The following is a 14,496-nucleotide window of genomic DNA, read 5'->3' as shown; positions in this document are numbered from 1 at the left end:
TCGTCAGATATGATCACCCCTAAGCCCCACTCTTATTTCATGCAGAGAATTTCACCTCCTATACTATTCTGTTTCCTTGGATTTCTGCAGCCCAATTGCATGATCCTGCATTTTTTGTTAGCATTAAATCTTTTTATTTATTAAAAATTAGTTTATTAAACTTTTCTATCTCATCTTTACTGAACAAACAGGGGCAAGGTTGTGTATAATCTAAATCATAAAATGAAAAAAACCTAAAACAAACTCTATTAATATTAAAGTAGGAAAAAACAGCAAAAAAACCAACCAACCAACCATAGTACAAATACAAAGACTTGGGAACACTAATGCATAAGGCAATACATAAATTCATGAAGAACAAAGAATAAAAGTAAAAGGTAAAAAGGTAACCACTTGTGCAGCTGCTCACAGACCCTCAAATGTCTGTTGAAATAAAAAAGGCTTTCAACAATCATTAAAATTTGGCTGGTGTTATGAAAAAAAAAACAACCAATATCTGGTAGACTCCAGTTTATCCCGCCTCGGCCCAGGCAGGCCCAGTCTCTAAGAATGAAGAACACGAGGAGATTGTGAGCCATTCAGGGACAGGAAAATCTTGATCTACTACTGGAAAAGGCACACACCAAATCTAAAATATTTTTAGACTGCTCAAAGTGCACAGCATATTCCCTTTAAAACTGTGTATACTGTATCTCCTAAATGTGCAAATATCACCATTACCAAATCATCTTTTACAATTGTAGCACATTTACATTTTAAATGATGCAATTCACCTGTGTAGCAACCACACAAGACTTCCAAAATGATTGTACGCTCAACCCAAAACTCCATTACTCTTTCTTCAGGAGTTTCTTTTAATTAATTGTATTGTATTGTTTATTTACTGTTCACCTTATACAAAACGAAGCACAGATTAACACACACAATAAGCTTCAACATATAAAGCATACGAACAACAATATTAATCAAACCGTAAAACACAAAGCATAAAAATGTCATATACAGCAAAACCCAAGATCAGGCGCACTGCGCTAATCCATCACTGCACTTTCAGCCATACTTCATTAAGCAGAAATGATGGCGCGGACGCTTGTTCTATGCCTCAGTCAATCAGTGGTATCGTGTATATTTGTTTTATGCAGTTTTTATGCATTTATAAGCAAGGTTGTCTTCTTTCAGCTTGTTTGATTTGTTTTTTTGTTTTTTTTTCCTAGATTGCTTGTGCAGTGTTTGCTGCCCTACTGCACTTCTTCTTCCTGGCTGCCTTCACCTGGATGTTCTTGGAAGGGGTACAGCTTTACATCATGCTGGTGGAAGTCTTTGAGAGTGAACACTCCCGCAGGAAGTACTTTTATCTGGTTGGCTACGGGATGCCTGCATTGATAGTAGCAGTGTCCGCAGCAGTAGACTATAGGAGTTATGGGACGGATAAAGTGTGAGTGTCTGCAATTTCAGTCACATTTACTTGCTTTACTGTCCTGTCCATTTTACCAGATTTGGTTATTTCAGATTCTGTATTTGGTGTTAAGTAAAGTATTCTCCAACTTGTACTAAGAATTCCTAGGGGGAAAAAAAGAGTTTAAAATTCCCACTACCATAACACAGAGCTGTGCCTTAAGGAGCAAGGAATAAAGAAAACATCACTGATTGTTATGAGCAGATACATTTTGGGGCCCTTTTCCTGAACCATGTTAAGCATGTAGGAGTCAATTCAATAAAGGTCATTCATACTTACCGTGTTTCCCCCATTATAGGACCTCCTCCTTTAGTAAGACACCCCCCTTTTTTTCCCCACCTGGGAAATATAAGGCCCCCCCCCCCCCGAAAATAAGGCACTATTTGGCAAGCATGTCTTGGCGATCCAGAGTACTGGTACAGTACCGTATGCGTGGTCACACAACTTCCTGCTTCCGCTGTCCAGGAAAACAAGCCCAGGAACAGCCTCTGTACACCGAGGCCCTGATTCTCCAAAAGTGCATCCCGATTTTAGGCAGCTGTAGACGTCCTACAGCTGTCTAATCAGCCAATCGGGATGCACGTTTTAAAAAAAAAAAATGCTCCCCAGGCAGGCCGCCCGGGAGAGACGTCCTATACTAAACGCCGATTCTGTAACCGGCGTCTTTAGAGAATCGGGTTAAATTAGACGCGGCCGCTATATTTATGGCAGCAAGGGATCTCCCTGCTGCAATATGTATAGCGGCCGCGGTTGTTGCGGCCGCCTGTCCCATCACCGACAGGAGAATGCCTAACTCCTCCTGTCGGAACCCCGAGCCCCCTCCCCCCCAAACTCGTAATCGCCGACAGGAGGATGCCCAACTCCTCCTGTCGGAACCCCGGACCCCCCTCCCCCCCCCAAACTCGTAATCGCCGACAGGAGGATGCCCAACTCCTCCTGTCGGAACCCCGGAACCCCCCCCCCCCCCAAACTCGTAATCGCCGACAGGAGGATGCCCAACTCCTCCTGTCAGAACCCCGGAACCCTCTCCCCCCCAAACTCATAATCGCCGACAGGAGGATGCCCAACTCCTCCTGCCGGAAAGCCCAACGACCCCCCCGCCCCAACTAATCTCCCTCCCCCAACTAACCTTTCAATGTTGGTCAGCTGGACGGGTCTTGCTGCCGTCCAGCCGACGGGTCTGCCTCGTGGAAATGAGACGGCACACCCCTTCCCGGCCCATCCCCGCTAAATCTAAGGCCTGATTGGCCCAGGCTGTAGAAGCCTGGACCAATCAGGCCTTAGGCATAGCGGGTCCACCCATCCCCACTAATCCTAAGGCCTGATTGGCCAAGGTGCCTAGCCTGGGCCAATCAGGCCTTAGATTTAGCGGGGATGGGCCGGGAAGGGGCGTGCCGTCTCATTTCCACGAGGCAGACCCGTCGGCTGGACGGCAGCAAGACCCGTCCAGCTGACCAACATTGAAAGGTTAGTTGGGGGAGGGAGATTAGTTGGGGCGGGGGGGTCGTTGGGCTTTCCGGCAGGAGGAGTTGGGCATCCTCCTGTCGGCGATTATGAGTTTGGGGGGGAGGGGGTTCCGGGGTTCCGACAGGAGGAGTTGGGCATCCTCCTGTCGGCGATTACGAGTTTGGGGGGGAGGGGGTTCCGGGGTTCCGACAGGAGGAGTTGGGCATCCTCCTGTCGGCGATTACGAGTTTGGGGGGGAGGGGGGTCCGGGGTTCCGACAGGAGGAGTTGGGCATCCTCCTGTCGGCGATTACGAGTTTGGGGGGAGGGGGGGAGGGGTTCCGACAGGAGGAGTTAGGCATTCTCCTGTCGGTGATGGGACAGGCGGCCGCAACAACCGTGGCCGCTATACATATTGCAGCAGGGTGCTTATCTTAGTACGCCCTATATAGAATTACCCCATTAATGCAGTTAACTTCATGTACTTGCAGAACTGTGTCAAGGGGCTTTGAGGTAATATAGCACTATGCATAGCAAATTGTGAGTTAAGTGCTTTTTGTGTCAGGAGAACATAAGAATTGCCATAGGGGGACAGATTAAAGGTCCATCAGGCCCAGTATCCTGTTTCCAAAAGTGACCAATCCAGGTCCCAAGTACCTAGCTAGATCCCAAGTAATAAAATAGATTTTATTCTGCTTATCCTAAAAATAAGCAGTGGATTTCCCTAAGCCATTTCAATAATGGCCTTTGGATTTCCCTTTTAGGAATTTATCTAAACCTTTTTTAAAATCCCGCTAAGCTAACTGATTTCACCATAAGAACGTAAGACCGGGAAGAGACGTCAGAAGGGAGCCGAGGCCGGCGTGAGCAGGAGGTGGAAGATGCTGCTCATGCCAGTGAACATTTCAAGAGGTACACAGGGTGGGGGGACAGAGAAGAGGAGATTTGCCGGTGCCCCCTCTAAGACAGTGCCCAGGGTGGCCCCCCCCTTACTACACTTTTGCCTCATACAGAAAGTGGTGGAAACAAAAATGCTAATAGAATTCAAGAAAGCATTGGATAAGCACAAAGGATTCCTATATGGAAAGAAAACAAAAATACAAAGAAAAATGAAACCTTAATGTAGCTTATGATTAGCTTTCTGATCTGAGGAAGAAGGGGTTACCTTTGAAAGCTAATCATAAGTTAGTCCAATAAAAAATGTATTATTCTTTTCCTTTGTGTTTTTGTTTTTTGCATATTATTTGGAAGAGTGGCCTAATAAGGCCACCATACCTTTTCACTATATGGAAAGAGAATGGAATCAAAACAACTTTGCTGCGCTTAAGCAGCAAATCTAGTAATTGGGAAGAAAGGCTAGTGTCAAGCAGGCACATGCAGTCTGTGTCCTGACATTGGATATATTGATATGATTTATCCAGAGTGGGCTTTGATGTCAACTCCAATAGTTGAAAATTAAGCTAGTGCCGGTCAAACGTCTGTGGTTTATGCCCTGAAAATGGCAAGGACAACTGAAGACTAAGTATGTGTTGGGCAGATACTTACTATGATACTATATTAATACGAATGTTTACACGCAACCTGAAATAGAAAATACCAAGAACTTTCCAATAGTTGTTGCTTTAAATCAGTGGTCTCAAACTCAAACCCTTTGCGGGGCCACATTTTGGATTTGTAGGTACTTGGAGGGCCGCAGAAAAAAAATAGTTAATGTCTTATTAAAGAAATGACAATTTTGCATGAGGTTAAACTCTTTATAGTTTATAAAACTTTCCTTTAACAGTTTTACCTTATGCAAAATTGTCATTTCTTTAATAAGACATTAACTATTTTTTCTGTGGCCCTCCAAGTACTCTATTTTTTCTGCAGCACTCACATTTAAAGTTTAATATCTTTTCTTTCTCAAAACTGGCACATTTCTATTACTAAATTGAAAATAAAATCATTTTCCTACCTTTGTTTGGTAATTTCATCAGTCTCTGGTTGCACTTTATTCTTCTGACTGTGCATCCAATATTTCTTCTCTTCTTTCAACCTCCTGTATGCTTCCTCTCCTCCAGACCTCATTCCCTCCCCCAACTTTTTCTTTCTTTTTCTATGTCTATCTTTCTCTGATTCCTTGTCCTATTTTTTGCTTTGTTTCTGGCTCCCTGTCCCCCCCCTTCTTTCTTTCTTCCTTCCTGCCCTCCCACATGCCTCCGCCGCCGGGTAATAGGCTGCTGCTGCTGCTGCCGCCATCAGGAACAGGCCGAGATCTCCACGGGGCCGACCAACTCTCACCACCCAACGTCAATTCTAACGTCGGAAAGGACGTTCCGGGCAGCCAGGCAGCGATTGGCTAGCCAGAACGTCCTCTCAACGTCAGAATTGAGGTCGGGCGGCGAGAGAAGCAGGGATTTGAAAGAGCATGGTGCTGGTGGTGAGAAGGGAAGGGAAGCAGTTGGGCACCCCTGCTCTAGACGAGCCGCACTCTAGGAAGAACAGTGGAGGGTGACCAGCTGTGCGGACCGCCTCCCCCTTGATACGCCACTGGAGCAGCAGCGTGTCTGGCCGGCTCATTCCATTCAAAGCCGTGGGTGGCGGCTCCTTGCGAGATCCGCGCCTGCGTCTGAAGCCTCTCTGATGTTGTGATGTCAGAGAGGCTTCCGATGCAGGAGTGAATAACGCAAGGAGCCGCCAACCCGCAGCTTTGAACGGAACGAACCGGCCAGACCCGCTGCTGCTCCAAAAGGAAGGGAATGATCCAGTCCAGACTGCGGGCCGCAAAAAGAATTTGGAGAGCCACATGTGGCCCGCGGGCCGCGTGTTTGAGACCGCTGCTTTAAATTAAAGTCCAATGTTAAGACAGGGTAACAGTAAATTTTACCACATTTAGTAAAAGGGCCCTTTGTCTCTTATCCCTAAATATTTGGTGTACAGTGCTTCCCCGCAAATTAGCGGTCAGCAGTTCGCGGTCCCAGTCATTCATGGTATTTTCTGACCACGAATGACCGAGCAGGAGAGGGCGCAGCTGGAGAGGCAGAAGAGGGCAGTCGGAGCGCCGGCGAGTGAAGGAAATCACTCGCTGTATGCTCCGACCGCCTCTTCTGTACTAAAGTCGGGCCTTACCAATCAGGAGCTGCGTGTCAAAGCAGCTCCTGATTGGTGAAGCCCGACTTTAGTACTGGAAGAGGCGGTCGGAACATACAGCGAGTGATTTCCTTCACTCGCTGGTGCTCCAGCTGCCCTCTCCTGCCTCTCCAGCTGCCCTCTCCTGTATCCCCTGCCTAAAATACGTATTCGTGGTTTTTCAAAATTCACGGGGGGTTCCTGGAAAAGAACCCCCGTGAATTTTGTGGGAGTACTATATCTTGAAAGAATTTACCTACCAAATTGAGAATTCTTATCTAACATCAAATACATTTCAGTTAAGAAAATTCACATAAAATGATTTTGGTGTGTGTTAAGATCTTCCTCTTGCCCAGACCATTTGAAAGTATTTTTTCTTACCAACTTGATCTTCCCATGTAAAAAAAAACCCAAAACCCCAAACATAGTGAAACTATTTAATGTTACCTTTAAACTTGGATAATTTTTACTAGTACCGTTGCTTCTAAGTTGGGCATTTCTTCTTTGAATTGAAATGTTTGAGAACAATCAGACATTATAATTTGATTGACAGCAATGTTCGAGCAGGTTTAGCAAGGCTTAGAAGAAAGCCAATGAATCATGTGGCAGTAGACAATGCAAGGCAATTTAACAACGCCTGACAGTGTTCCATTTAAGGATAGGAGAACTCTTTTAACAGAAGTTCTTGAACTAATTTGAAGAACCTATGCAAAATCTGCTGTTTACTTGAAAACGTTCACTTTTTTGTTGTTTCTGTTTTAAAGAAAGTCTAGCTCCTACCAAAATTCAGAGCAGGTTCACAGAAAACACATATGGATTCATGCTAAAAAAAATCTCTGAAATTCTTATAAGAACATAAGAATAGCATTACTGAGTCAGACCAATGATCCACCTAGCCCAGGGGTAGGCAATTCCGGTCCTCGAGAGCCAGAGCCAGGTCAGGTTTTCAGGATATCCACCTTGAATATGTATGAGATGGATTTGCATGCAGTGCCTCCTTGAGATGCAATTTATCTGATGCATATTTATTGTGGATATCCTGAAAACCTGACCTGGCTCCGGCTCTCGAGGACTGGAATTGCCTACCCCTGACCTAGCCCAATAGCCCGTCTTCGCGGTAGCCAATCCAGGTCACAGATACCTGGCAAGAATCCAAAAAGTTCAAAACAAAAAAGAAAATTGCAGAATGGATGGACAAATTACAGGAACTTTATTGGAACAAATAAATAGTGATGATCCAACTGGTGGTTCTTATAAATGAGAAGACAGGACCCAGTTTGGAGGCTTTACATTAATATCATGTGTTAATATCATTAATAATATTATTGTCTTTATTTATATGCTTGCGCATTAATGTCTTTAACCCTGCATATTTTACTCCTTAAGTTCGTCTTTTATTTCACAACTAGTCTTTAAGCCCGTTACATTAACGGGTGCTAGAGTAGATAGATGTCTGTCTGTCTGGGTATTTTTTTTTCTTTGTCTCTCTCCTTGCATGCTGCCTGTCTATCATTTTTTCTGTCTGTGAATCTCCCTGTGCCGCCTTCCTATGTCCTTAGTGCCCCTTCCTATGTCCATAGTGCCCCTTTCTATGTCCTTAGTGCCCCCAGTGCCTCCTTCCTCCCCCCCTCCGATGCCAGCCTGCCTTCCATTGAAACCCCCCACCCCCTCCGTTGCCTCCCATCCCCCTTCCATTGAAACCCCCCATGCCAGCCTGCCTGCCTCCCATGCCCCTGAGCAGCATATTTCCATCGACCCCCCCCCGATGCCATCCTGCGTGCCTGCCTTCCATTGAACCCCCTACCCCCCTCCAATGCCAACCTGCCTCCCATCCCCCTGAGCAGCATGTTTCCATGGAACCCGCCCCCCCCCCCCGATGCCATCCTGCCTTCCATTGAACCCTCCACCCCTCCTCCGATGCCAGCCTGCCTGCCTCCCATTCCCCTTCCACTGAACCCCCCCCCCCCCGATGCCTGCCTGCCTCCCATCCCCCTGAGCAACATGTTTTTAACCCCCCCCCCTGCGCCGACCCTAGGAACACCACTAACATGCCGCGACTTCCCCTTCCCCCCGACCTTAGGCACACCACTAACATGCCGTGACTCCCCCTTCCCCTCCCCCCCCCCGCCGACCTTATCCGGCACAACAGAAACCCCCATTGACCCTCCCACCGCTACATGGCTGACAAACCCGGCAGGAGCAGCAGCGTCCCAGGCACACTGAACGCTGCTTCGTGTCTTCTACTGGCCTAATTTCCTCTGCCTCATCCGCGGCAGAGGAAATTAGGCCAGTAGAAGACCCGAAGCAGCGTTCAGTGTGCCTGGGACGCTGCTGCTCCTGCCGGGTTTGTCAGCCATGTAGCGGTGGGAGGGTCAACGGGGGTTTCAGTTATGCCGGGTAGGGGCGGCGGGGGAGTGTGAGTCGCGGCGTGTTAGTGGTGTAACCTAGGGACGGCGGTGGGAGGGGGAAGTCACAGCTATTACCTGGCCGAAAACACGTCCGCACAGCCAGCGACTGCTGTCTTTCTGCTTCTGGCGGCGGGGACCGCCGGGGCCTAGGTGCGGTAGAGAAGGGGTGTCTTACTCTTGCCTGGCCGGGGCCGAATCCCGGGCCTGCTCTCCTTCCCCTAAGTCCGGCCCTTCACTCCGCGACATCTAGCGCATGCGCACTCGTGCCGCCGCGACAGATCAGGGAACACGCGGCACGAGTGCGCATGTGCGCTTAACATTTTATTATTATAGATGTGTTCATTCATGTATTTTATGTTTGCTTTCAAGAATTGTATGCCAATTTGTTTTATATTATATGGTTCTCTTTTGAGTGACAGTGACACTATTGGTATGTATTTTGCCCTAGTCCACACCACTAGGCCGGTCAGCACTCTAGTCACCTTTTCATCATGCCTCTTTTTATTTAGGGCTCCTTTTACGAAGCCGCGTTAGCGGCTTTATCGCACGCAACTTTTTAGCGTGCGTTAACCCCCGTGCTTGCCGAAAAACTACCACCTGCTCAAGAGGAGGCGGTAGTGGCTAGCACGGTCGGCAAATTAGCGCACACTATTACGCGCGTTAAACCGCTAACGCGAATGTCACTATCTTGTTCTCGCACGATTTTCACATTAGGGTCCTTGTCATTTTATGTAAGCAGGTATAACTTTTTATCACATAATGCCACTTTTTTCACAGCATTGACAAATTCCACTATTTCTCTAACATTTCCTGACTATTTGTCATTCACATCGTACTTCTCAATTCATTACTTTTGCCATAGGACCCCTGAGGAAGGAGTGTTTTTCGAAACACCATATTGGGTCCTGTCTTCTCATTTATGAGAACCACCAGTTGGATCATCACTATTTATTTGTTCCAATAAAGTTCCTGTACTTTGTACATTCATTCTGCAGTTTTCTTTTTTTTGTTTTGGTTGAATGACTTTTACTGCAGATTTGTTGGATTTTCCATGTTTTTGTTCTCTGTAAAAATCCAAATAGTAGGAACATTCTATGCTACTGATCCAGGGCAAGCAGTGGCTTCCCCCATGTCTGTCTCAATAACAGACTATGGACTTTGGGGGGAAAAGGCTTGTATTTCTTGATTTTTGTTATTTAGTTTTACTGTGGATCAAAGAAAGCATACCTAATTTTGGTAGACAATAGGCTAATATAAGACATGTTAAAGTGTATTGCAGTATGTTGCCTATTAGTATGTAGTAATGAGTGAGTTGGCTAATTAAAAAAAAATTGGACATGGTGTGTGTTATTGTGTCATGGGCAGAGCGTGGGCATGAAAGCATTATCCAATTACCCCCAGATTTTCTATACGGCACTGAGCTTTTGGCACAAAAATTGGCTCACTAATTGAAGATCTGTGCATAAATTAATTAGCTTATGAGCCAGTTAAATTACAATGAAGGTGGTGTTAACCATCAGTTGTTGCAGTTAATTTGCAATAACTGAAATTTGTGTGTGTATGCCCCTGCACCTTATTTTAAACCCCCATGTACCTGCATCGCTTTGCATGCAACTCAAAAGGGTCATAGCCAAGGGAGTAGCAGGGATAGGTTTATAAAATAGCTCCATTTCTGCGCTAAACCCCCCCTTTTACATAACTGTAACACGTTTTTTAGCGCCAACACTCATAAGAATTGTATGAGCATCGGAGCTGTTAACTGCCACAACCAGCAATAAAAAATGCACTATGGTTTTGTAAAAAGGGGGGGGGGGGGGAAGCCCAGAGTTGGTTGCCAGCATTTATATCAGGTTTCAGCCCTATCTTTGGTGGGGAAATGGGCTTTAAGCACTATTCTATAAAGAGCACTCAACCCAGAGCACTATTTATAGAATAGCGATCTGTGCTGATTTTTTTCTGGCACCAAAATCTTAACACCATTTATGGAATGCCTTCCTTAGGATTAGCACCAATCATACACTATACCCAGTAATCTTTTAATTTATTTTTTATTTTGGGATCTCCGCGATGCGGCTAGTTTAGTTACATTTGCCGTGATAGAGATCATACATCAGATCGTCAATGATTCATTTCAATATTGCTTATATATATATATATATTTTTAAAATTTTCTTTCATTTTCTACTTGTTTCTTATAGCGAATATAATGTTTTATAAACAGTCCATTTAAGTATAGGGGTTAATAAGTACTTAAAGTGCAAAGAACTTAGTCTACGTATGTTGAGGAAAGTTAGATCATTGTTCCATCAAGAACATTTTTCAATATTGGTACAATCTACAGTGCTTGCCCAGCTAAACTATTGTAATTCAATCTATTTAGGCATTAAGTAGGGCAGTCTAAAACGACTTCAGCTGATAGAAAATATGGCAGTTAATCTTATATTTGGAAAGCAAAAGTACGATCATGTCTCTCCTTTGTTGAGAAAGCTTCACTGGCTTCTAGTCCGCTTTAGGATTCAATTTAAATGTGCATGCATTATCATTAAGCTTCTCTATGGAATATTTAATCCCCTATATTGGAACCCCTTCAGATCTTGCCATTTGAGGAATACACAGAGATATAAACTATCTTTCCCTTCTTTTAAGGGTATTAAATCTGTAGGAAAGCTTAGGCAATCTTTTGCCTTCAAGCTGGTAGAGATGTGGAATGGACTTCCTGACTCCATTAGACTGATAGGCCAGCTATAACAATTTCGTAAAGCCCTGAAAACCGCTGTTCACACATTTAAATGGCTTAACTATAGTATCAAAGAATTGATGATAATCCAACTTTTTTCTTTTATGCTCTCTTTCTTATGTACTCTAGTCTTAATTACATGTGAACCGAGTCGAACTCCAAATGACCCAGTGTATAAATTGAAGACTAGATTAGATTAGATTTTATTTTTTTGTGTTCCTGTCGGTAAAGGGGTTTATTCCCTTATGATTAGAATATGCTAACTGGATAACACAGGGTTAACTTAGGAGTCCTGAATGCATGACCTGCAAAACACACAAAAGTAAGAAAATATTAAGCCTTGAAATATGCTGCAGTAAATCTGGGTTTAGTGCATGTGAAAGTCCCACATTATAATCTGCTAAACCCAGATTTTATTGCACTTTTAAGTATTAAGTAGACTGAAATCTGCTTTGTTCTGTTCTGTCATAATAGCTGTCACTTCTGATATGCAACTGTAAACACTAACAGGGCAAGATTAAATCTTTGGTGGGCCCTAGGCAAACAAGCATGAGGCCAGATTCAGTAAATGGCGCTCAAAGTTAGAAGTCTTTAAGATCTATGCTAAAAACCAGCTCTATAAAGGTTGCCTAGGAGGACTTACGCCTGTTGAAAAAACAAGTGTATATCCTCACGCCTAACTGATGGTAAATACAAGTATTCATGCCTAATTTTTGATAACACCCCTGACCCAGCTATGCCCCTTTTGAGTGATTCACTTTGAAATTTAGGAATGTAAGTTATAGAATAGGGACTAGGGCAGATGCGTGCGTAACTCCTAATTACTACCAATTAACTCCAATAATTGAATATTGGCACCTAATTGACTAATTTAGTTGACATGCACATCTGGGACCTGCTCCCAAATGAGAGCAGTCAACAGTGGGTGAACTATATAAAATCAAACAGATTGTTCCTCCCAGCATAATATAACGCCCACAAAATGGCTCTAATGGCTCTGAAAGCAGTGAAAAATCAGCAGAGAAAGCAGTAGATAAAATGCACTAGGATCCTTCTACTAAGGCGCCATAGTGTGCGCTAAATGCTAACAAGTCCATTATATTCTATGGACACGTTAGTATTTAGCACACACTAAATCGGCTAGGGCACCTTAGTAAAAGAGGGGGACTGCTTGCCATGTCCTGCTGTGGTCTAGAAGCCTACATAGCCTATATTGTGGTTCTCAAGCCTACATAGAGTGGAGATGACAGGCATACTGTACATATCAGTCTAATTCATATTCACTAGGGCAGTGGTCGGCAAACTGCGGCTCTTTAGCCACTTGAGTGCCACTCTGCTAGAGAATATGGCTTGTGCGGCCCAGCTTCTCCCTCCCTCCCTTCTGTGCCTCCCTCTGGCATGTAGTTTTCTGGCTGGATCCCCAAAACTCATCCAAAATAGCTGGCTCCCTTGCTGCAGTCGTCCGCGGGCGGTGTCGGCTCCCCGTGCGTGATCCGCGTCCGTGTCAGAAGCGTTCCCTCTGACGTCACGACATTAGAGAGAAGGCTCCCGAATCAGCCGCGAGGAGCCGACGCCGCCCACAGACAACTGCAGCAAGGGAGCCAGCTATTTTGGATGAGTTAGATTCTAACCAAGATGATCAAGGCTTAAAGATCCTTCTGACTGAGTTGTAAGTAGGAAAAGTAATTTCCATGTGAGATGCTTTGGCAATTAGGGCTCCATCAGCACTAAGGATGGTTTATGAAAGTACAGATAATGGTTCTGGCCTTGCATGGAATACCAGAAAGAGAAAGGGAGAAATGGTAGATCTGGGGGAGGGAGGCAGGCAGGGGGAGAAATGGGGTGAGAAGCAGTTGGGAAGAGAAAGGGAGAGAAGTTGGATCTGGGAATGGAAGGGAGGTATGGAGAAATTTTAGGCCTATGGCCACCATTTCATTGTTCAGCCTCAAGGGGGGGGGGGAGTGAAGAAGAAAAACAGAAAAGAGAGGGAGCAAAATGTTGGACCATGGGGATATAGGAGGAGAGATGGCCCCATGGGAGGGCAGGAGGGAAGAGAGCTGGGATAAGAAAGGGGATGGAAAGAAAGGGACAGGGAGTTATAGCCTGACCAGTGGAGAGAGGGAGGGGAATTCTGAAAGTGGTGAGCCATGTGGGTGAGGAGATGAGTGAGAGATCTGTGAGTACAGTGGTAGAAATATGGTAATGGGGAGTAGATAGCAGGAAATAGGAGGCTGGGAAAGGAGATGGGAAATAGGAGAGCTAGGGACTGAGAGAAGATGGAGAATTGAGAGGAAGCTGAACATTTAAAAAGAAGGGTGAGAAAGAAGGCAAGATTTGAGTGGACAGAGGCAAAAAAGAAAAAATTAAGAAAGCTGAAAGGGAAAAATCAATACGTTGGAGACAAGCTTAAGGAGGAAATGGAACAAGAGAGGAGAAAAAAATGAACAGCAGACACTGGAAAGAGAATTAGTTGAAGACAGAAAAAAAGCAGACAGAGAAACTGGGACCAAGATGATGAAAAAACAAAATATCCAGACAAGGTAGAAAAAATTGTTTTATTTTTAATTTATTAACTGGAATATGTTAGCTTTGAGATATGTACATCACAATTATTTTTGTATTCAGTGGTGATTTAGGGGAGGGACTGGAGCCCAAAATTAGTAGATGGGCACCAAAGTTTCTCCCCACCTGAGTGCAATTTACAAATACTTGAGCTATTGGGGATTCCCAAGCCCTGCCACCTGAAGACATCTTTCTTCAGTCTGGCAACCCAAAATCTCCAAGCTTTGCAGCCAATGGCAATATCCTCAAGCTGCCACTGCTTTCATGCATGCATGAAAGCCAAGGTGGGGGGGGGGGGGCAGGGAGGAGGGAAGGCAGCAGCTCTGCAATATTGCTGCCAGCTGCAGAACTTGGTAAGTTGGAGGGGAGGAGGTGGCCATCAGTTGGTGAGGGATCTGTACTAGTTCAAAAAAGCAGTAATATTTACCCTGACTGAATGATCCTCCACGTGCGCCGCTGACAGCTGATGCAGCATCCCCACTCTGATGAGGCCATTGTTCATAGTAAATGCGTGTTTTGTCATATTTTTATTTTAATGTAAAAAATATTTTTTTGTCAATAAGATTATTATTATGATGATATCTGGTTTTATTTAATGTTAGTAGCTAGTTTAAACTGACTCCTAAAAACATGGTTCCTGAAAAGAAATTTGGCTCTCAAAAGAAATCTTAATCGTTGTACTGCTGATCTTTGGCTCTTTTGACTAATGAATTTGCCTACCACTGCACTAGGGATATCCTGAAAACCTGACTGGCTGGTGGTCCTCCAGGACAAGTTTGA

The 14,496-nt window shown here is 44.8% G+C and overlaps 1 protein-coding gene across 24 annotated transcripts in view; it reads left to right on the top strand.

The window, feature by feature from the left end:
- Positions 1-14,496, top strand: part of ADGRL3 (adhesion G protein-coupled receptor L3) — a 1,804,713-nt gene that overhangs the window by 1,647,404 nt on the left and 142,813 nt on the right. For all 24 annotated transcript variants that reach the window (XM_033915103.1, XM_033915068.1, XM_033915049.1 and 21 more), the window contains one exon: positions 1,215-1,435. In XM_033915103.1, coding sequence (XP_033770994.1) covers positions 1,215-1,435 — 221 coding nt within the window. The remainder of the gene's footprint in view (positions 1-1,214; positions 1,436-14,496) is intronic.

This window comes from Geotrypetes seraphini, chromosome 1, assembly GCF_902459505.1.
Source record: "Geotrypetes seraphini chromosome 1, aGeoSer1.1, whole genome shotgun sequence".
Classification (NCBI taxonomy): Eukaryota; Metazoa; Chordata; class Amphibia; order Gymnophiona; family Dermophiidae; genus Geotrypetes; species Geotrypetes seraphini.
This window is presented reverse-complemented; position numbering and strand designations above follow the sequence as displayed.